The sequence below is a fragment of the Sinohyriopsis cumingii genome, chromosome 11, assembly GCF_028554795.1.
Source record: "Sinohyriopsis cumingii isolate HCF-2022 chromosome 11, ASM2855479v2, whole genome shotgun sequence".
Lineage (NCBI taxonomy): Eukaryota > Metazoa > Mollusca > Bivalvia > Unionida > Unionidae > Sinohyriopsis > Sinohyriopsis cumingii.
This window is the reverse complement of record NC_142971.1, coordinates 23,664,565-23,688,790: the sequence shown is the minus strand read 5'-3', so window position 1 is coordinate 23,688,790 and position 24,226 is coordinate 23,664,565. Positions and strand designations below refer to the sequence as shown.

The window sequence follows — 24,226 nt, the reverse complement described above, 5'->3', positions numbered from 1 at the left end:
TTCTATCACATTTGATCTAAAGTTGTGAGCAGATTTTGAGAAGAAGTTTAATTATAGTAAAGGCAGAAATATTTATATGTTAATCGGTATAGCTTGTATAAACTTGACAAGCCTTAATTCGACCATGCCTTTGTTTTTAAATTGTTAATAATCTGTCTAGCTAATATGACTAAAAAAAATAAAGATGATTTTGCATAATTCTAACCACGTACCTTGAGAAGTTTGTCTGTGCTTCCACGTAAGTCATGAACTTTTTTAGGGAGTCAAAAGGTCCAGGTCATTGTGGTTAAAATAAAAATGGATTTCGAAGAATTAAGTTTATTCTAGAGTGTGTTTCGTTACTCAACATTGTGTCTGGTTTGCATGTAAAGACTACATGAACCTCTAGATTCAGGGGTCAGAAGGTCAAAAGTCACGGTAATGGTAAATCCACTAAGAAAATAATGGTTTTTGCATAGTTTAGTTCAAGATGGCATACATTGGCCAAGATACAAGTCTTTGAGACCCGTTGGTCACGAATCTCCCGATTCAACCATCTCCTTCTAGAACCTACACATTGAACTACTATACATGGGATGAAGTATAATGTACAATTGACAGTACTATATTTAATAATCGCGGCAATAACTATTGGCGGATCGTTTGAACAATGTCATGGTCCTTTCTTAATTCATTCAAGATCTGCTAAGTGGCGTTCTTTTTAATGGCTATGGGATGAGAAGTATTTGAAGATTAAAAGAAGAGTAATGTTTCTTATCTGTGTGTTTATTTATCCTTTTTTATTTCTTTTGTTCTTTCTTTATTTTTTTAAATGTGGCCCTAATTTAAAAACTATAAGCAGGGACGCTTTAATACTTTCTGTAAAAATTTGGTAAAAAGTGCTTCAGCTGATTGTTAGAAGAAGAAGAATAAAAAAATAAAGGATGACAAAGGTGCACGCCAGATGCAGGGCAAGGCAATGAATGAATGTTATATAAGATCGTTTCAGTAATTTGCCACGACTAACTGTACCGTTTTAAGACATCCTTTGTCAAATTCATTTCAGTAATGGGCCAGAAGTCTTAAAGGAACTTTTTGAAGTCGAACATACCATGTCTAAATAATCTTGTCCTTACTTCGTTATTTTTATAATCGAGTAAAATCAGTAAGAAAATATTTCTTTTATAACAACAGAGGCTGAAAATAGGAAGAGGAAGAATAATAAGAGGAAGAGGAATATATGAAGAAACTACAGGTTGCATATTGTATGAGAGGTTGTATATGACTTAAAAATGGCGCCAAAATAATCATTTTACTGTCTGGAGCAAGAAATTTAGCATACCACATATTATTTTGTCCGCTGAGACTTTGTATTTGAAGTACGAATAGTTTTCTTTTCTAACTGAATTTGACTTCTTTTACTCATAAAAAAGATCACGTGTAACAAAGCTACACCTTGTTTCCACAATAGAATTCGTAGCTGTAAAATATTTTCGCTGTGAAGTTTGCGACAATAAATTGCACTCGAAGGTTCGTTAGTTGTCACGCGATTCATATGATCTCAGGCAGAATAGAACAATATTTATACAAAAAGAAAAGGTGCTGCAATACTAAAACATAATGTAATTGAACAGAATGAAATGGATTTGAATAGAATAATATACAAGAAAATGCTATGGATTTGGTTTGATTTTCAATTTCGTGTTTTATGGCGCAGCAACGCGCAAAGGTTATATCGTGCCCAGGTAACTATCTAAAGATGTCTTGCACAGAGACACCATATCAGCTAACGCAGCTCATCAGGTGGCGAGTCAGAAATTCGAACAGAACAGAACAAATATGGATTGTAGCGTTTAAGCGATAAGAAGTAACAAAATAACCAACCTGATCTCCAGTTTGTAATGTCCATGCTTTTTCTTCAATCGTTTCTGGGTTGAATGCAGCAACATCCACTAATAATAAATATCAATTAATAATTTTACTCCGCCGTACCCAACTTAGAAATAGTAGATTTGATAATAAATGTTTTAAATGTATATGTCACCACACTTATATAATTGTAAGTTCGAACAAACATGAAGGTAATGTCTAACTATAGTTGTCAATGGATACACGCTTACATTATATATATATATATATATATATATATATATATATATATATATATATATATATATATATATATATACTCATCTAGAATATGACAGAACTTCGAACAGAAGCAAAGTCACATTGCTTGTTGACTGCATACATTTACATCAGTAATAGGGCAGTAGATGTTCAAATCGTACAACACGTTTGGTGACTAGCTTCACCACAAGTCGAACTTCGACTAGAGTCGTACAACACATTTGGTGACTAGCGTTAACGCAGTTGTTGCGGTGACTACTTCGATTTGGGAATACTGTTTTGTATACGAGCCAATAAAAATGTTTGGCAAAGGGTATCAATGTCGGCAGTGCCGGATTAAACTCCGTGGAGGCCCATAGGCAGTCAAAATCTTGGGGCCCCCCTCGCAAATTATCTCCTAATACGTTTTTAATTTTACCAACCAGCAATTTTAATAAACCAATTTTATTACACAAAACAAAGATTAACAGTTATTAAAGTTAATAAACAAATCGAAATTTTATGTTATTAAACAAAAATTATTAAATATTTTTTGTCGCCGAGCCGCTAAAAGGCGTGGGGCCCATAGGCCGGTGCCTACTCTGCCTATTTGGTAATCCGGCACTGAATATGAGCCATAACGGTGTGGTGGGCAGAATGCCTCAACTCTGTTATCTGCATCCAAATATACATGCATTGGTTAGTGCGTTTCATCTGCCTTGGGTCGTATGAGTCCAATATCACATCGACGTATTCAATACATTATTATTTCGGCGCGTTAAAGAAAATATTCAAGAAGCCTGATAATTGAGGGCTTCACAATTTCGTATCCTAACACGGTCAGGCGTGATGGAATTGCTGTTGATCAATCGTTCTTGCTAAGGTTGGTTCAGGATAATTTTGAGCTTGGCCTTAGCCCGTGTGCAGATTTCATCATGTTTTTTTTTTTCTTTTTTTTTTTTTTTGCTCGCCGTCCCCATCTCTCAGCGTTACCGATGGATTGCAGGCTGTAGTCTATTAACATCATTTCGAGGCTGATCGCGATTTGGGCGACGCACATGGTGAACAACTGGACGGCTCCTGCCCTCCCTCCAATCCACAGTCAGTGCTCCATCAACACTGTCGTTCACGCTGACAGGACGAAAGTACTTTTTTGAGAGGTTCCGTCGTCGTTCAAGTACCACGCATATGGCACCTTCCATCTCTGATATTCCCTTCAAGTGGAAGTCCTGCAGGCGTCCGACCTGCATGTACAGAGTCATTGCTTCTTGATGAGCAGGACGAGGTGGAACTTTAATTTTATAGCGAAGCTAACTGTTATGGTGATCCCGCTGTTCAGCACCTCTAGCTTATCAGCCTGGCAAGCCAAGGCGACAATAACAATGATAAGGTGGATGCTGGGCTTTCCTTGATCTTTACAGTCCCCGCTGTAAAACAGTTGTTGAAACGATAGAAGGATATTTCGCCAAGTAATAAAGCAAACGGACCGTCTACCCGAAATCTTAGCGATTGGTGTGTTTTTGGCTGATGAATGTTATGAAAAGCTCAGCTATGTCGTTATTGCTACAATTGCACCACGGCCGCCCCACAAGAGGAATGTTTTGATGAAGCGAAAGCATGGTCCTCGACTTGTCGTTGCAAGATTGAGGGTACTCGAGTTCTATGTTTATCAGGCTCGCGACATCGTTTCACTATAACATGAACGTGAACAACCTGAAACTGTGCTGGCGAAGGCATTCTAGTACCACCAACTTCTACTTATTGTCGATGTCGGGCATTTATTATATTAGTTCTGCACAATCGTCTTCAAAAGGGTTACTTAGCCGCTCTGCCATATTTTCGCCTGGGCGGTTATCTTTGTGTGGCGAAAATGAATAAAGCGGCTAATGCCCTTGTTACCTGCATTTCGGCGTTAAGGTCCTGGATTACGAATAAAATGGAACCATAGCTGGTTGCGAAGCCCTCGTTTTCGATGGCGGCCACCTGGCCACATCTATCTTCTTTAACCATCAGACACACATTCAAGCTAATGAGAAAAGTCACCCACGGCCAAAACGCCGTACTCGTGGAAGGTTACTCTCGCTGATGTCGCCGCTGAAGGATTAGTGTCCTCATTGTTGCCGACGACCACACCAACATTGTGCGTTGCATCTCGTCGGTCAAAACTGACGCAGTTGTCGCAGTAGCGGAAGGACCTATTAAGTACTCAATTGGGTCACATTATGCGCCTTGAGGTACAAAAAATGCCAGGTAGTCCCTGCTTGCATACTGGGACACTTCTGATGGGTTCACACCTTCTACTACGGTCAAAAGCGCCTTGTCGACGTATCTTTTCAGGGCTGCATCGTCATCCCTGATTACCTTTCTTCCTTGCGTGAGCGTCTTGGTCGACGACATACTCCTTTCTGTCGTCTCGGCGATGAACGTATCAGTTTGTGACGTCAGACAACCGAGATTGGTCACTTTGCAAGGTAACGACGGTCAGCCTCCTCAGACTTCGCCCCATGGGCTTGTCGCAGTAGCTCAGCGTGTCTTCGGCTTAAAAATACTCATGATGAATGGCTGCTCCTGGTTTACCGGGTTAGGTATCAGCGAATAGACGGTCAAGCCAGATAATTTTACGTTCTTGAGGGCGTCGGCGAAAGCAACCGGGTTATTCGGGTCTACGTCGCCGACGTTGCTGATACACTCTGTGAGGTCTGTCTTTTTAATGTATTATGAGAGATCAGTCAGGATGCCCAGGAGGGAGGGGACGCGTTTTTCTGCGAGCATCTAAAGATGGCTACAGACATTGCACGCATGCCGCAAGACCGCATATTTCCAATTGACGGCGTATCAGAGAAAGCTGCGGGCCTTGGCAGACTTGTGGTCGCAAATCGACTAGCTAGCCTTTATCTAAAAAGGGAGCGTGGTGCAAATCAGCGTGCGCGTATGGGGAAGTCCTTGACTATCTCGGGTGGCGGGGTAGAGGCCGTAAGAGTCAAAGCCATCCAAAGCATACCACGGTTTGGTAAGGTGCTGCAGCTGACCAGCCTATTGCGCATGTAGATTCCAATGAAGTGCTTCAAGGTGTGCGTTACCCGAACAGGTTAAAGTTGAATATAGTCCTCACCGCAGCATTAGGGGAAGGTCCTTGTCTATTTTTTCTGACCGTTGCTGCCGAAGTTGTGATAGAGTGTCTCTTGGGCAGATTCCTGGGTGACCGTTTTGACCGTACCAAGAAGGGTCAACAGGGATAAGATTCCGTCTTCCTTGACCATATCCCTCAGGATCACAGCCACAGAAGATAAATCGACATCGCACATTGGAATAGCGGCCGACTAGAGTAGCTTGACATTGACAAATCTCCATATGACAGAGTAACGCACGTAAAGGTCGCCAAAGACGAGCTGCAGCTTGGAAACCCGACCATTCTTCGAGTGCCGCCGATTTCTTTTTGAGCTTGCAGGGGACAAGGATCCATCGAAATTTTCAGGCTGTTCCCCATGTCGTAGGCGGATCTTTTCACGTCTAGGAACGAGGCTATCATGTGTATGGCGACCACGAGGTGACTCTATTAAAGGAATAGCGTACGCCTTGATTCATGGTAAAATTCGAGATTATTTCGTCGCTCACCCAGTCGATTTCTTGGTGACCCTCGTGTACGGCATCATTCTCGGATTTGACCTGTGTGGGTTTGACCGTAAACAAAGATAGTTCGCTTTTTTCACACGTCTGTTTGCTATCGACGGTTGCGAGATCAATCATCCCTTCATTGATTGCAAACGTCTTGATGCCTTTGACATTGTGCAGTCATGGCCCTTGCGGGTGAGACGGCAAATGGGATTTTCATCTACATTAACCCGAATCATGCCGCCAAACCCACACCCATATAGACCGATAGGAGCCTACAATCCGCGTCCATATTGCACGTTTGCTATGTTGATCGCCGTGTGGGTTGCTGGGGAATGTTGACCTTTTGCGCCTTTGCGTGGTTATAGTAAAAGTCATTATTATAGCGGTCCAGGATCAAATTCACGGTGTTGATCTGGCAGACCTCTGTCAAATAGACCCTGACGAGAATTCTGTCAGAGGATTTACACGTTATATATGCTGGGAAGACTACCTGGCACCCTAGCGTGTCATCCTCACCCTCGGGCTATCCTCATGGCTTTAAAGCAGTCCTGCCTACGCGTGTTCTTTGCCTTGACAGGCTGGTGATGGTCTGATTGTTTGGCAATGTCCACCCTTTCTTCTGAAAATGCAATGACAGATGGACATTAGAGAAGTGCATTCCGGTTTTAGCAACGGATGAGAAAAAAGGTAGTGGACCACGTCGCGCTTCATGTCAGAAGATTTGGAATAAGCTTTAACTAGCCGGTGAATGCATCTCGAAGATGATATGCACGGTACCACTTCTACCCGCTAAGCATCCCAATAACAGTGAGCAGCTCGAGTTGCGCACTTGTCTTCCTGGCGACCAATCTCAACCAGAGAGAGCGATAGAAGTGGGTGGGGTCAAGGCCGTAGTTTGTCATAGAGATGACGCGTAAGACCTAAAACACTTTCCTTAAGCAAGAGATATACTGTTGGAAGGTAAACTGGTGGTATTCTTTCGGGTTTTGATAAGGGAACTCCTTCCAAACCAATAGAGATTGCTCGTGGTTGCTTACATCGATGTCAGCGTGACTGATCTGGCCATAAAATGCATCTATTCGGGGAGGTGCGTATCCACGAAACGCTTCTAGCACTTTATACCCTCCTAGGGGTATACGCCTGAGGTGTTTACTAGGCTGAATTCGTACGCTGTATAAGGGCTCGTGATGTGAAAAGCTTTTTTTGGGACGTTAGCTACCATTTTCTCAAGGATTCTGTTAAGGAACAGGAGGTTGTCAAAAACTGCTGATTTCGTTGGTGGAGCGCTACATATTTCTTCATGTTGATGGAAATGGCATTGATGCCGGACGCGGATGCCTTTCAGATTGCTTACATGATGCTGTGTTTGTCGTAGCCGCAGAAGTTGTAGATTAAGACTGGCTTCTTAGTTTTCTGTGGGATGATACGCAAGTGGATATTGCGCACATTGTGTGACGGGCAGCAGTAATTGCATCTGATGTGGCATTGGTCCCGCAAACAGTCCTTCCCTATGGAGTTGCCGCAGACCTAGCAGCCCTTTGCCTTCTGCAAAGACACGGAGGGAGAACGAATAGCTTAGATGGGAGCAAGGACTCTCCAAATATCACAACCGTCTCTTTGCCTGATTACACCATTGGCCCAGACGATAACATATCAGAAAACCGCAAGGGAACTGGTCGGCTGTTTCTGACATACTCATATTGCTTTTGTTCCAGAGGTAGCCTTAAACGAATAAACCGGTCACGCAACTGGCAGGAGTGATGCTTTAGCCCGGCTCTGCATGACGCCTTCTTGCTTATCCCGCGCAGTCATTTGCATTGGCCTCTAGCCGGTTGACCCGGGTTAAGGTTTGCAAGTACCGAAAGCTTCCTGCAACATACCTACATACTTGCTGTGTTGTGTACCTGCTAGGCCAGATCTTACATCCCGAGTTAGTAGTGTATGTTTGCATTGCCTTCCATTTCAGATAATGGAAAGCCGACCACAACCTGTGATCTTAATTTCTTACTAATGCGCAATCGGTGAAGACCGTTATTAAAGTCAAAATATGATGATCGCGATTTCCAGGTTAAGGAGTTCGAACTTGCCGATATCTAGGACTTTAGCTCTGAATTGGATGTCATTGAACTTGAGATCACATAGGTGCTGGCTATTCAAGCGTGGCCGGTTGACGTAGTCATCGTATGGTTCAGGACTTAGAGACTCAAATGATCCACTGTCAGTATTTTTCACAATGATAATACACTTTGACGACGGTAGTTAGCTCAATCTTGAAACGGGCGGTGCTTTGAAATGTTGAGTTCTAGTTACACGCAGCTTGTGACTTGCCAGCTGAACCATTCGCACATGTAATTTTTTTATGCACTCTTTGATAACCCTGGTCAGGTGTAGCCTTTTCGAGCTGGGCCACATGCATGAGTCTAAGCTTTTTGCCATCTGTTCCTTTCATCTGTAAAATCCAACTCTAATTCAGCGTCAGCACCTAGGGAAAAAACCTTTCAGATTTATTTCCTCACATTAGTCTGTGTCTATTTCAGTGTCATTGTTAAGGCCGATATCATCCCTACATTTCTTTTGTGACAATATCGCCATTCCTTTCCTGCTTCGCGAAGCATGGACCATGCAACACGTGTTTATACACATCTGTCCGCATACATCTTTACTATCCAGTTTCAGCCACGTGCACGTATTCGTGTCATAATGAACCATGTGATTGAGTCGACGCACGTTTTCTACGACTAGTGTGAAAGATAATCGCCAAACGTTCTATATTCACACACCGTCGCAAATTCTTATTACTATAGTATTCGCAAACTGACGTTTGCTTTTTCCCTCACCTACCGATTTAAAAAATGAACTGCATCAAGGGCATAAAAAAACGTTTTCATTTAAATCGTCAATTTATAATTTCTAACATGTTTGTCGTCAGGGTGTCCCAAACATTGACAATTTGTTGGCGTTTCAAATCCCCTGGATTTTCTCTAGTAAGAAGGTTGCCATATTTGAATGGGCGGGTATATTGTTTTTATGCAACTTATGTGACGTGACTTAGCTCACTGTCTTTGATGATCTTAATAAATCCGTAAATTTGGGAGTTACATCTCTTTGAACATGTGTAAAAGAGTTCCTCCCTTTTATTTGTTCAATTTAAAACTCGACATTGCAAATATAGGACACATTCGACAGAGTTTATACTGAAATGGATTATTTTCGAAACCAGAAAAGGGCAGTGAGCAGTCTGTCTGCTTGTTTACATGAAGAGATTCCATTTAGTTTAAGTTTGACACGTGAATACGTTGAGAGTGGTATTGACTCCCTAGCGATAATCAGGTTAGAAACTATAAATGGATGAATGAAATTACGTAGTTATGCGCATTTTTATATCCTTTATGCTTTTCGTTTAAAAATCGATAGTGGGTTACAAACAAGCGGGACAGTGTGCGAATACTACAGGCGCCCACAATTTTCTACTACTAGGGTCGAAATAGCCTCCAAAAGTTATTTACAACTAGCATTAATGCTAGTCTCCTTAACGTTAGGTATTAGTGGGCCAAAATCTCTGTTTCACTACAAATTACATTCACAGACACCGATAACATGGCCAAGATAATATTATGTAGCTATATTTGTATGCATAGGTGTTAATGTTACAATAGAACAATCCTGGCAGAGGCAGAAAAAATAATACACATAACATTATTCAAATTATCTGAAGGATGAAGGATGTCGAGTAAATTTGATAAGCTCCTAATAATAGAAAATAATGTGGGTACCTGTAGTATTCGCACACTGTCCCGCTTGTTTGTAACCCACTATCGATTTTTAATCGATAAGCATAAATGATATACAAATGCGCATAACTATATAAGTGTGTGTGTGTTTGTGTGTCTGTGTGTGTGTGTGTGTGTGTGTGTGTGTATTTAATTTGTACTGTTTGTTGGATTTTCTTAATGATTATTTTTATATGTATATCTGAATTTTGTAATTAACCTTTATCCAAAGTCAAGTTAACTGTATCTGACTAGTGATACTTATTTAATAAACAACATAATACATAATTATATAATATTTCTCTATGATTGTGGATTAAACTTTCAGTTCATTATTACTGTAAACATGTTTACTTCAATTTGAGTTAAAGATATTCTGACCTTAGAAACTTCCATAATGACAATTTCCCGTTAATTTTGAAATTCATAATTGCTATTTCTTGAAATTGGTAATTGCTATTTCTTGAAATTGGTAATTGCTATTTCTTGAAATTGGTAATTGCTATCTAAGTAAAGTGGAGGGAAATATAATCTTCCTCACATAAAAATTATTTATCTTTGACTTAACATTTGATAGTTTTGTTCAGTTATGAATTTGGTTGGATTTATTTATTCAAATTATTACTCACTGGAATTACAAAGTGCCTAATAAAACATAATTCAGATAATTTGAATATGTTATATGTAAAAATATTCTGCCTCTCTTTCTCTCATTTCGAATCGGTCTAATTTACATTTGAAAGATCTCACGTCAAATGAAAACAAACGGCTAATGAAACTCACAATTGTTTTTTAATACCGTTATGGATGTGTATCCACCATCCAGTGTTCCTCCACAGAACTCTGAAGCATTTCCCAGACATTTGATATTGCAATGAAGTTGCGGATTTCTTCCCACCGTGCCGTTGCATCCACAAGACGTATTCTATAGAAGAAAAAAAAATGTAAGAATCATGTCACACACCATCTGATTACAGTCAATATCTACTTAGTAAGGTCATCTTTGATAATGATAACTTTTAAATCACATACACAAAAAATATAGAACGATAACCTGAAGCTTTCGTCCTCGTACTAAGGATTTTGTCAGCAGACTTACCTATTCTCTACTGACTGTTAACAACCCACGAGGGAATAGTGATCAGTTTATTCCAGATATTCGGCAGGTTGTAACGGCCCAATCCCGGTTCAGCGTCGCGGACCGCTTGTACAAAATGTTATCGTTAGAAGATATGGCGGAAGCTGAAAGACTGACGACGTTTGCGCGTTTGTGGAAGCATGATGATTGTAAACAAAAGTAAAATAAGTTTGAAAATGTATGTACGAAAAGTGTTGTTAGCACATGGTTTGATCGTGATTCATTGTCGGATAGTTGGCTGAAGTATGTGTACACTCTCGGAATCGGAACTAAATGGGTTGAATTTGCAGTTTCACTGGGAAGAAAAGCTGCCAGTTGTTGATTTACTGGCAGCTTCGGAATCTACCTGTGGATTTTATCTAATAGTGATGCCGATGAACTCAGAGGCAATGTGGTTGATATCTTGACGAGCAGTCTGAACTAACATAACATTAGTAAGGATGAAACAAAAGCAAGAGACTAAAGTATCACTACTCTTCCTGCTGATAAGGATCGGTGTACCGAGGTAATGGACAAATCTACTTATAACAAGAAATGTGTGAAGATGCTTCAGGACTCTAAAATTTATAATACACTGTCACGGCACCACACTGCCACACTGCCAACTACAAGAAAGACCTTTGGGATTATTCAGAATTTTAGGTGAGAAGTAGAATGTAATTGATTGATCACTTAGTAAACAGTAGTACGGAAGTGGGGAATTTTCCCCACCCAGCCCACTTTGTAGCCTTTCAACCCGTCCATGCTTCTACCAACCATGATCATATAGCCCCTATGGACCTCACACAGAAAAACATACACATAACATGAGTGATCCAGTCGGCGATATATGCCTCAAAAATATCGGCAACATCTGGGCGAAACTCAACCTTAGTGATATCGAGTTTCCTGTATAGATTACAAAGCCACACTGAAGAAATTTGAAACACTTAACCCGGGGATCACTGTTAATGTTTTCACGTATAACGAATGTCTTTTATCCGCTGTTGCCATCTCCCAGGGACAGAATGGCCGAAATCAGATTTATTTGTTTTTTTGTGAGTGAAATGAAAGAAACAGAACTGATATCTCAGAATTTGTGGATAAATGATCTTGGTAGACTGCTTAACGGATACAGCAAGGTCAAGGGTAAAAAATATCCGTGCAGACGTTACATGCATGTATTTAACACTCAAGAACTGCTTTACCAGTCACGACTTTTACATCCCCAAAATTGATACCAGGAAAGAACATCCGTTGTTTAGTGCCGCCAATAAAAGGTGGTTGGCAAGTTCAAAGCCTAAATGTTTGGTTAAGCCAATCGAGGAATATGAGGGGCAACGACCCAAAAGGTACTCGAGTGTGGTCAGACCCATAAAACATTAAGAAAACTAAAGGTGTTAAACGGGCGTTTGTACAGAAGATCTATAAAAAATGAACTGTGCATAGATCTTCTAGACCATCGTGAATTTGCACACACCGCAAATATTATACGTTCCAGGAACCATCATATGGGTGTATAGCGATGCACCAAAGCGAATTTGTACCCGCTGAATACGAAGCAATGGGACACTCCCAGATGGAATTGCCATTAAAGCGTTCGGTCGTCAGGCTATTGTGAGTCAGCTTATGATTGACACTGCTTAAATAAGTTCCATCACAAATCCTAATGGTAGTTCCATACCTGCTGAAACGACTTGCCATTCCTTTCTCACAAATAAACGGCTGGAAGGACGATGTCGACCAGGTGATAATGGCACCAATCGGAAACGGGTTGGTTGTTTTGGAGTATCGATACTGAGTCAGTAGCACGACGTTGTTGCCCACCTTCCAACTCTCCAGGTACATTCAGATACCGAACAAACTTGTGTTCGAGCAGTTGTAACAGTGATGGCTGTGAAGGAAAAAATTGTGAGTAACAGTAACTTGTCTTTTGTCGAATCGCATTGATCTATTTTAATCCCTTCGTGTACATGAACTTCGTTGTTCAAGTCTGTTATGACCATGTAAGTCGTGCAATCCTTTCGTTAGACCGCTCTGGCCTCATCAGCAATTCTTGGTCAAATAACCGTTCTGCAAGAGCGCGATTAAATCGTTCTACAAAACTTGGCCACGATACACACTGACATGTCCGATACATATTAGCACCTGGCGTTTGACCAGCATCACATCCTTATACATGAGAAATTCTTTGCCAGGATCCCCATGAAACAATAGTGGCCAAATGTTAGTGGTCTTCGCGAATAAATACGCTTGAATATTTCTGCAACATTGGCAACATCTTTTGATGTCAACGGCTCCGCTTCTTTGTATCTGCTGGTCACATCGACATATCTGGGCAATCGGCATTGTTAATCTCAGACATAATCGTTTGGAAGAAATAAAAAATCAACCTGATGCACCTCATTTAGAGTTAGGACATCGAACGAACCTGTGATATCGTTTTTGGTACTGGTAAATAAATTTCCCACAGCACTTTTTTGACCAACAATGTTCGAGCCTTAGCATGAGTGACTTTGGATGCGCTGGCTAACTGTTCCACGGCATATTCAACTTTCCAGTACCCACGTGGTCTTTAGTATATTTTGGATAATGTTCGGTTCTTTGCGTCCATTGTATGATTATGTATATTGGTATACTTTTATTAATCAGGAGTTCCACAGGAGGCATAAACGAGTGGTCTTTGTCAACCAAGTGCAATCTTGGCATCAAAACTCCATTGACGAACCATTGTGCGATTCGTTCTTCCACTGTTGCAAATAAAGACATGGATCAGATTTACGTCGGCACTTTCACATCCACGGATATTTTTTGATACTTAGTATTCATTGTCATGTCGGTAACATGCTGCATAAAGGCCGGACCTTAGTTGTTAGAATCGAACCATAGATCCAGAAGCATACTAGGTTCACAGTAAATCTATCTAGGGAGATTATTTCGCCTGATATTTACTAGTGTTCCTGGTAACTTAGGAAATGCAGCCGCGATATCACCGACTCCGGTGACTTTTTTAAAATGGTTAGCAGCTTTCCAATAAAACGTAAACGTTTGTGCTCCACATTAAATACAAATTCCAGTACATGTATTTGCTTGAACTTGAGTCGGATTTCTGGTACGTGTTTTCGAGCAACATCTCACACGACATGAAGACATGATCGTATTATAGCGACAGACAATTTTTAATGGCCTCATTTGAAAGGAACATTACTGATGATTTTGGTAAAATAACCGATTTTGGAAAAATCAAAAACTTTTCAGTCATCGATTTCTCCGCAGAAACAACACCTGAACCGACCAAGCATGGTGATGGAACCGTATTTCTAAAGTCAGTTTGGACACTCATCATTGGCCCGGCTGGATCCGGTAATAACTCGACTGTTGTTGAATATAGATTTACGATAGTTAACGTGGGATAAATTGTATGTGATTGAACCGTCCGCTAATGATCAAACGTGTTATAATGTGTTCAAAAGTGTTAAAAAGTGTTGAGAAATTGTAACGACAGAATTACGACTTGTCATATACGGGAATCGGAAATTTCATCGATTTCTTTTTCGCTAAGGCCGAAGTCCCTAACATTGTCTTATTTTGATGCAAATAAGACAATCTTGTGGTGTACGACGATGTGATATTGAAAAGGCGCAAATATTTCCACGAGATCGACATAAAAACACGGACGTGATTTATTTGACTCAACGATACACTCATGTGCCAAACGTGATCCGTGATAAATGTAACATGTTGATGATATTTCGTGGCATTACCGCGCATGGTCTCAGAAACATTCATTAGACTTTGTGTGCCGACGACCATTAGTGAAATGAATTTCATGACATCTTTGTGTGGATTACTTCGGATCGGTATTGTTTTCTCACCACTGATTTGGCTGGTGGGCGACGCAAGTATCGTGCTGGTTTAAACGCGGATGCGTCAATTTAACAATCAAGACCCAAATCATAAAAATTCTCCGCAGCGATGTCATAGCTAATTATGGGAAGCGATCCTGTGAAGTTAATTGTGTACAACAAGAATTAGTTAAACAGTAATCAAAGGCCAAAAAGTGACCAAAAAATTTCCAGTCGCGGACAAAATTCATAAAAAGATCTCACAGCGGGTGTGAACAAACACTGGAGCTGCTGATTAAACTCACAAAAGAAATTACTGAGGCCACCAGAGCAACCGTGCAACAGGTGGCAGCGCTAAAGGGAACAGAAGCACCCCTGGTCCAGTTTGTAAGATAGCTAAACACACCAAGGAAAGCCACAAACTCAACTGCAGAACGAAAGCACGTTTGCCAGAGACGACTTAGGAAGTCAAGGAAGACACTGAACAATTTTGAGAGGCCCAGAGTATACTCGCCAAACGCACTGTTGAACTTGATGATGACATTAGAGAGGCAATTGCCAGGATACCAAACGTGTCACCTGATTACAGGTCAGAGTTGCCAACACCACCTCAATTTTAAACGAAGTAGCTTGCTAGGCGGCTTGTGAAAATCATATGCGTGTCGCTCTTAGCAGACGTCCTATCTAGAGGTAGGATATGATAAAAATGCAATCAAAGTCACATGATAAATGCATAAATGCTGAATAGTCTAAAATGGTATTCAACGGAAAGGAGCAATTTACCGGCACTCTTTGTAAATATTTTAAGCAAGCATATTAACCATTTACAGAAGGGAAAACTGAAGAATGCGATGCGTTATGGAGAGAATATTTGACACTGTTCACACCACAAACAGTAATGCAACCACAACCACAGCTTGAAGTACCAAATCAACACGTGGCAGAACAATGTCCTAGATCGCGAATACCTCGGTCAATCACTGAAACACTAGAAGAAAAACAAAAACAACGTCGATTTTAGGAATTTAAGAGCTGGCTAGCACAATAACCTAAACCAGAATTTGGAAATAAGACAAAATTTAGAAAGGTTTTATCAGGAATAACAGCGTGCTGCACAGGGTCCTCCTCCATCAGTAACACCAAAACAGGTGTCTAACCGAACCTGCTTAGAAGCGATCACATTGACAAAAGTATTTGTTTTTAAATCTTTAAATCAGCCTTTTTATTTTGAAAGATCAACATCCGTTCCCATGGAAGAACGAACAAAATAATACGATATATTTTTGGTCGAACAAGTAAAACAGTATGAACAATATCAGCAAAACAACAAGGAAAGGCCTTGTAATGGTGGTGGCAGACTGTGTGACTTTTATGGACAGAGGGACTTATCGAACGTTGACGCATGAAATTGTTGAAGATATTCAAGACATACAACACCGATGATGTGTTTTGAAACGATTGAGTTGGTTAGTGTTTTACGTAAAATTTATGTTTCAATGCAACATGTGGTTGTAAATACAGCCCAGAGCGTGACCTTGATGATTCCCATCTCATCCACGAAACCAGAATTATGTTTGACCTTTCTGCACCTGTGACGCTGGGAACTCGCCCACACTCTAGATCGCACTAACACTGCAGCGATGATATTACAGTTGGTTAACATTCGATCGGAACCGTTTGACGGCCTGCCATCAAATAACACAATTGTTGTTCAAGCAGACGCTGGCTCGAAGTGGTATACTATTGAGTTCCCTCTGGCGCGTACAACATAGAATCAATCAATAAAGAAATTCAACCTAAAATGTCGATGGAGACTGGCAAAGACACCAATATTCTATGGGTGCCTATGACCCCACACTCAGTGCCAGTATAGCCATCGAATCTCTACAACATCATGTTAACAATGGACAGTCCTCATTGAGAACAGTGCTTGACTGGCTCAAAGATCTTTCCGAAAATAAGCAAATTTTGAGCGCAGGACCTGAAGGGGCTGGGTATCATATTGGACCTGACATTGAGAGAATTACCTTAACAACGCAGATCAATTTAACCTGTGAAACCATCAGTGGTAGTTACGACATGAGTAGTTGCGTGATACGTAGTTGCGTGATACGTAGTTTCCTAAGGTTACATACTGTTTAGGTTTTCATCAACCATGGATCCAGGTGATTTGATATAGATTACAACCCCAGCACTTGTGTATTCTCCATGCCATAATAATCGGCTGTTCCGAATCGGTTTTCCTCTTGTAGATCAAGACGGCAACGTAGCTCAGATGCGCAGTCAAACATTGTCGATACAACTGTACATTAGAGTGTGTGTGTGTGATTAGGATTTTTAACGTAGCTTTAACAATTTTTCAGTCATATCGCTACGATGTCTGCAGTGTGACAATTTATATTGATGCATAGCACTGGGGCATCATGCCACAGACACGTAGCATGATATCCCACCCAGTCACATTATTCTGACACCAGGCCGACCAGTCCTAATACTAACCTCTTAATGCTGAGTGCCAAGGGAGGTAGCTGTTAGTACCATTTTTGTAAGTCTTTGGTATGACTCGGCCGAGGATCGAACCCACAACCTCCCGCTTCCGAGATGGACGCTCTAACCACTAGGCCATTAGGTACATTAGATAGCGACTTGACATTTAATTATAACAATGACACTTTGAGGACGTGTGAAACCCGTTAGTGTAGTTAACGAGAAAAATTCCGTGTACATGAACTATTATCGAATAGACTAGGCGATGTTCGTGGATTATTTGCGAGCGCAATAAAAGCATTCATAACCTTAGCAGCAGGGAGGGCAGACAGACCTAGGGTTCCCGACAAGGAATAAACCTGCCACAGAAAACTCTCTCGTAGAAAGGTTTTATTTGCCGAATAAAGGCTTCCTGGAGAATTTTATTCGTTACTGAACCCTGTTCCATCAACAAAACCCTAGTCTGAAGATTTTAGCTGGAAAAAAAGTATTTTACGTGAATTTTAATTTTTTTTTTTTGTTTATTGCTGTACGGCCGACCATAGGTAGAGCCCTTCCTGCTGCTATTGTCTAATTGCACAAGGATTATATTAGAGTTTGCATCAATAATGAAATAATCATGGATGTTAGAGAATCATTGAGGACAAGAATAGCAAGAGAGCGACAGGAAACTCTGAAGAAATATATACCAATAAAAGAAGCGGTTAAGCAAAAAGTACGCGCTGTCGAAGATGCAAAACAAGGATTTACTGAGTCGACCGAATTATTATTTAAACCAATTACCGAGACCACTGAAAAGATTATTTTGGGCGATACAAAAGATATTGAGGATAAGAAACACGGTATTCTTCCTATGCTGAAAAAAATTGAAGAACAAACACGACCTCGGCCTGTACCTGTCGAAGCAGGACCTAGTAGAATTAGAAAAAGAACTAAACAGGAAATTCCAACCGCAGACGAAGAAGAGGATGTATATGAGGAGGATGAAACAAGACAAGCTTCTACTAGAATTCCTTTTATTGAAAAGTTTACCGAAGAAAATATCAATAAAATCAGATCGTTCAGAAATGACGATGATCTTGCTAGATTTGCTGTGGAAAATTTTAAAAAAGCAAAGAACGATATTGAAACCCGATTATAAACCGGCAGCTCGCAAAACATGGTTTACATGGGTATTTAATATACATCACAATGCCAATAAGGCTATGACAACCGAACCAAAGTTTGTTAAATACATGGATGCAATAGATAGATATACTGCAAGATCACAACAATCTCAACCTGTGCAGCAGGTTCGACCCATGCAGCAACCAGAGCTCGCTGAAGTATTCAAAGCGGATGTTTCTAAATTTTTCAAAAATCGTGAAAGAATAATTGAGCTTGCTGCACATGATTATGATAAAAAAGATAAATATCTGCTGCCAGGGTAGATCAATATGGATCCAGATGAGTGGACTGCCGCATTATATTTCAAATACTATAATAATGATTTTGATAATAATGATCCGGATTATCGACTTTTTATCAAGGAGGTCAATAAGGAAAAATTAACGCCAGAGGGAGAAATCTATGAAGAAGCTGAAGAATTTGTTGCTCCGCCGGAAAAATCTAATTTAGCGGGGGGGGGGGGGAATATTATCAGGCTATTTAAGAAAAACACCCTAAAGAATTTGAAAATGAGGAAAGAGCTACCGAAATAGCCGCATTTGAGTATAAAAATCGAGAAAAATATATGATACCAAAATATTCTGAGATTACTGAGGATAATTGGATTCATGCGGTTTATTTTGCTCACAAGAAATCTAATGTTGATCTAAATGATCCGAAGTATAAATCTTTCAGAGAATATATGTATAAAATACGAGCGCAAAGATCTGTAACAGGCAGTGGATACAATACTATTTGTCCCGATAGCGTTGTTAACGACGCATCTCGATTAGAGGTTTTAATTGGAGGAATGAGAGCCGGAAATAATTCTCACGAAATAATCAATGAAGCAACCGATATCTGCAGAAGGTTATTTCAGAGTGGTATCATCGACGCATCTATTTACCGCGATTTCAACGATGAGATCGTTGATTATTACAGCGATTAAACAAATCAAATAAATAAAAATGATTATCCATAAATATAATCAGCGACCAGTGCAGATTCGTGTGGTCAACTCGCGGTTACCCGTATACAAATACAACTACGGGTCAGGATTGGGTGATCTATTTACCAGGATAGCTCCTAAGGTTGGATCTATTGCTAAACAATTATCAGCGAAAGCAATAGGCGTCATTCGTGATAAAGTCTTTAGTGCTTTTGGTGATACCGCTAGCAAAGCTTTTGATGCCATCAAGGAAAAATTATCAAATTTAGTGCGACGAAAAAAACCACCAGCAAAATTACCTATCACCGCCGAGATGCCCGCCGAGGTTAGTAAGATAGTAAATGATGCGGCTAATCAAAAATTAGCGGAGTTAGCGCAACAAGAAGCTCTGGTACAATCATTAGTACAACCTCAAGATGTAATTAGCACCAGCGCATAAGGAGGTAATATTCGTTTTAGACGATGAATATTTTTATTAATAAAATGAGTTTTCACCGACATCCAATGATGCTTTCAACATGGATGAGCCAGTGAGAAAAGATTTCTCTGTTCAGGATTATCAATTTTACTCATATGACGCGGTTACTCCAAATAGCAGCAGCAGAAATGAATTACAAGTACAAGACACAACGCGGTATTTTCTCCCCTGCGAGGCTTATATTGAGGTTGTTGGTGTGATCGTCAAACTAGCTAATGGTACCGCTTGTGCCGCAGGCAACAATATTGGATTTGTTAACAACGGTATTATGGCCTTATTTAAGAGCGCCGCATATATGATTGATGGAAGAGAAATTGAATCAATCAATGATAATGTTGATGTGGCAACAACAAATATTGGTTTACTCAGACGATTTTACCAGATCGGCTGGTCCTAGTAAGATGTTTACTAAGGATAATTCAAATAGTGCTGAACCAAATATGTTTACTGGGATATGGATGCATCGTGATGCTGCGCCTGGAACAGTACCATGACCAGGTGATGCTTTCATAAATCTTCATAATACCGTTGACGCTTACAACCTCGGATATGCTGCGCGTAAATCTTTGCTGTCTGGTGATCGTCGAAGATTTTCATGTGCGATTTCACTATCTCAATTTTTGGTTTTTGCAGATACTTCAGAAAGGTTATTTTTGGCGCTAAACACACAGTTGTCTTTTATCGAAAGGGTCACAGTAACGATGCTATCTGGAGGGCAACCGGCATTGACTACGGTAAGGTTGTATTAACCAAACTAACCTTGTGGATGCCATCGATGACACCATCAGCGAGCGAAGAAGGAAAATTACTATCGTTTATGAATCAGGGTGGTAAGTCAGTGATGTCCTGGCTGACAACATTCACGGTTAGCATTCAAAGTAACATCAATGGTATTTTTACTTGGCATATAGCATCACAACAGGGCGTTTCTGCGCCAAGACATGTCTTTTTAGCTCTTCAGCAAGCTGATCGATTGGGTAATCAAGAACGAACTCATATGATTTTTGATCATTTTGATGCCAGCGAGATCTCACTGCGAATAAATGGACATCAGGAACCAGTCGAGGAAATTTCATTAGATTACACGGGTAATTCCGTGACGCGTGGATATCATCGATTATGGAGCTTTATGGGAAGAGATCAAAATATAGATACCGGCCTGCAAATATCTCAATTGGATTTTAAATCATTTTATCCCATCTACTATTTTTCATTAGAGCATATTGATTTAATAAAACAATATGTTGTTGATATACATTTTAAAGCAAGAATAACCAACGCAGGTGCCGTTCAGTTTAGAACAATCGCGGTCATAGTCAGCGACAGGACCATGATTCTTGAGGGCATTGGTGGTCGCATGAGGATCATTGACGCTCCTGTGGAGAGAATGTAATTTAAATCAATCGTTTTATTTATAAAATGTATGAGCACGTTAGCGTCACTCCGACTCCGGGTCAGATAAAAAAATTACAATCGAGTACAACAAAAACCTGCGGGATAAAATTAACGTTGAAAAATAATCAAATTCAAGGTGGTCCAAATAAACTATCTCTAACCAAAACACAGCTAGCACGTTTCAGTAAAGGTAAATCAGGTAGCACAGGAATTCAAGTTAATTTATCCGCCGGTGCCATTAAAGATATGGCCAAGACAGGTGGATTTTTCCCGCTGTTAGCTGCGATACCAGCGCTGCTCGCAGCAAAAGCCGCTGAGTTACCCGCGTTAGCCGCCGCGGCAGTACCAGTTCTGGCGAAGGCCGCTGCGTTAGGCGCTGCTGGATCACTAGGAGGATTAGCCGTAAATAAAATAGTCGCCGGAAACTACGGCAAATAAAAGGACGAGGTAATCGTCTACCAGGAACACCCCCTTCATGGTATGGAAAAGGTCCTCGATTAGTAAAATAACACTGATGTCAAATTTTGATTTAATTGGCGCCGCTAAAAAACAAAAAATAAAATTTTTCAGAGGTGTTTTTATGCGAGATCAATTACCAGCTCGCCCCAATAACTATGAAACGGGAATTATAAATCTCGATAAAATCACAGGCCAGGTACTCACTGGGTTGCTTACGCGATAAATCCACATGAAATTATCTACGCCGACTCATATGGATTAGCTCCGCCTCGTGAGTTTCTTAATTATATATCTCAATTAAATATACCAGCATGGTATTCTAAGCTACCAACACAAAAACTAACTGATCCTCCGATCAGCGGTGATGAGGCGATTAATATACTCGATGCGATATCTAAATCTAACAAACCATACCATAAAACAGTCCACGAGTACACGTCAAGTAAATTAGATCAATCAGGTATAAATAATGGTTGATATTTTTGGTAGATCTCTCTCATCGCGATCAATAAAAAAAAACACCCGTCGATGTTGATTTATCTAAATATGCAACAAAAGATTACATAAATAATCTTTTGTCGATGGCAGGAGCAGATTCTGACGAGGTTGTTATTTTTCAGGATCAGCATGGAAAATTAAAAACCAGCAACGTTAAGATAGGCGATATAATCAAACGAGATGAATACAGTACTCAAGTAGGTGATTCTAATACTGCTAAGGAAGATATTAAAAAAAATTGATGACTCCATCAAAAAGGTTAATGAAAATGCTCGCGATATTAATGCAAAATTCGATGATCACGTAAAAATTACCGGCGATACAATTTTAGGAGAACTTAACATGGGTAAAAATAAAATATCTTCACTGGGAGATCCAACAGCAGGTGAGGATGCCGCAACAAAAAAATACGTTGCTGATGTAAATTTAAAATTACGTATTTTACGTGAAGAATATAATCAACACTTAAGTACATTCGCAGCCTTTACAAGTTTTAGAAGAAATACTTTAGACCTAAACAAAATAACTCTTCAATTTTTGGTTGATCACCTACATTCACTATAAAATACTCAGAAATTAAAAAATTGTTCGATGAAGTGGTTCGTGTGGCATCATCATCTACATCTGCAACGTGGACAAGAACAGATAATGCAATAAAATATACTCCAGCTGTTGCTGGCATATACAGATTAACAGTGATTAGTTCAATTAAATTTAGGGTCATTATAGCTGGATTATCAATTGAATCGCCTCACCCGGTAACAGTTGAATTACAAAAAGATATTGAAGCAGTATTTCAATTACAGCCAATTGATAATGTTTTATTTGCAGCAACCTACTCACACGCGTTGGAGTTTATATTTAAAACATCCTAATTAATATAAAATGAGTGCATCAAAATACCGATACAATCAGGCTCGTGCGTGGCAGGAGTCTCTGAAAAATATCATCGATATTTATCAAATAAAAATAAAATAATAATAGCTCAGGTTAGTTGTAATCGATGTTACCGTTTATTCTGTATCTGCCGTTGTTGTCGGTACCGGAATACTATTATCCGCGTTAACGTTGATAGCGCTAACCATCGTTGTTTCTGTGACCACCGCGTTGTCCGGCGTGTTCGGTATAATCACAAAAAAATATCTTCATGTACCAGCGCAAAGTTAACCGAATACAAATATAAATTAAACACAGCGATGGCGGAGAATTCAAAATTATCCTCGATGTTATCAGAAAGTCTCAATGATGGTATTGTATCTGACGCTGAGTTCTCGCTGATGACTAAAATTTACAATCAAACGATTAAAGGCGTCAGTATAAATAATGGCAGAATTACTAACGCAGATAGCGACGAACACAAATCCGCAAAAGACAACGATGATCTCGGCGAGCTCGACTATACCCGAATTCAGTATTAATTTTCCAACGCCGATTTTTATCAACGAAATATTATTGGCGCATTTGAGAGTTTATTACAGCTGGCCAAATATCAGAGCTAAATCATTTGGCAATTTACAATCAAATAATTCATTTGCTTTTGCTAATAAAAATAAACCCGATGGAATACCTGATTGGAACGTAGTTGGATTAAACACAGGCAGTTATCAGATTGAGCAAATCAGCGACGAGTTAACATGGAGAATAAAAAATATAACCGGAGAGGATCCTGGAATAAAGATATCTGGGCACGAGCCAACACTGACATCGGTTATCGAAGTGAGCTCAAATTACATGGTCGATATTTATTCAAGTTCAATAAGAACCGTACTGGGTTGGCCTGAGGTTGCGCCGCCAACACCACCAGCACCACCAGAACCTAAGAGAGAGGATTTTATCACAGACCGACAGACTTCAATATCAACTATTTTTGATTATGTAATGAATAGGGAATCTTCATATTTTTACATACTACACACATCCCAGATGATTTGGTAATACAATGCACTGGATATTTTCTTCCGAAGGAAAAATACTAGCGGATGGCAGCGTTGTTGGTTTTGTTACTATGTCCCTTCACACTCATGATTTTACTAGAATGTTTAATGAACACAGTAAAAAATATCACAGTGAATTAGATAATTTGAAGCGACATTTTAATGAGTGCATTTCTGATGTCTCAATTTCGCGTAATAAAATTATTAAAAACATTGCAATAATGAATTATTTAACATTTACCTTAGAAACATTTCACCGATTATTAATCCAGATAATAATTGATGATCATAAAATAAATAACAAAGAAATATTTATGAGGGCGTATCGGATAACTAAGGCTGAGTTGCCAAATTATAAATTACCCGGTTATAACGCATATGAGTTTAAAAAAATCTCTCAATGATACTATTGATGAAATGTTTCCCAAACTACACACTGCATGGA

The 24,226-nt window shown here is 39.9% G+C and overlaps 1 protein-coding gene across 1 annotated transcript in view; it reads right to left on the bottom strand.

Annotated features, from left to right (window-relative positions):
* Positions 1–24,226, bottom strand: part of LOC149787779 (uncharacterized) — an 83,358-nt gene that overhangs the window by 12,054 nt on the left and 47,078 nt on the right. Inside the window, exons 6-7 of the mRNA XM_089975666.1 lie at positions 10,257–10,398; positions 1,864–1,931 (exon numbers count right to left, since the gene is read on the bottom strand). Of these exons, the coding sequence (XP_089831792.1) occupies positions 1,864–1,931; positions 10,257–10,398 (210 nt within the window). The remainder of the gene's footprint in view (positions 1–1,863; positions 1,932–10,256; positions 10,399–24,226) is intronic.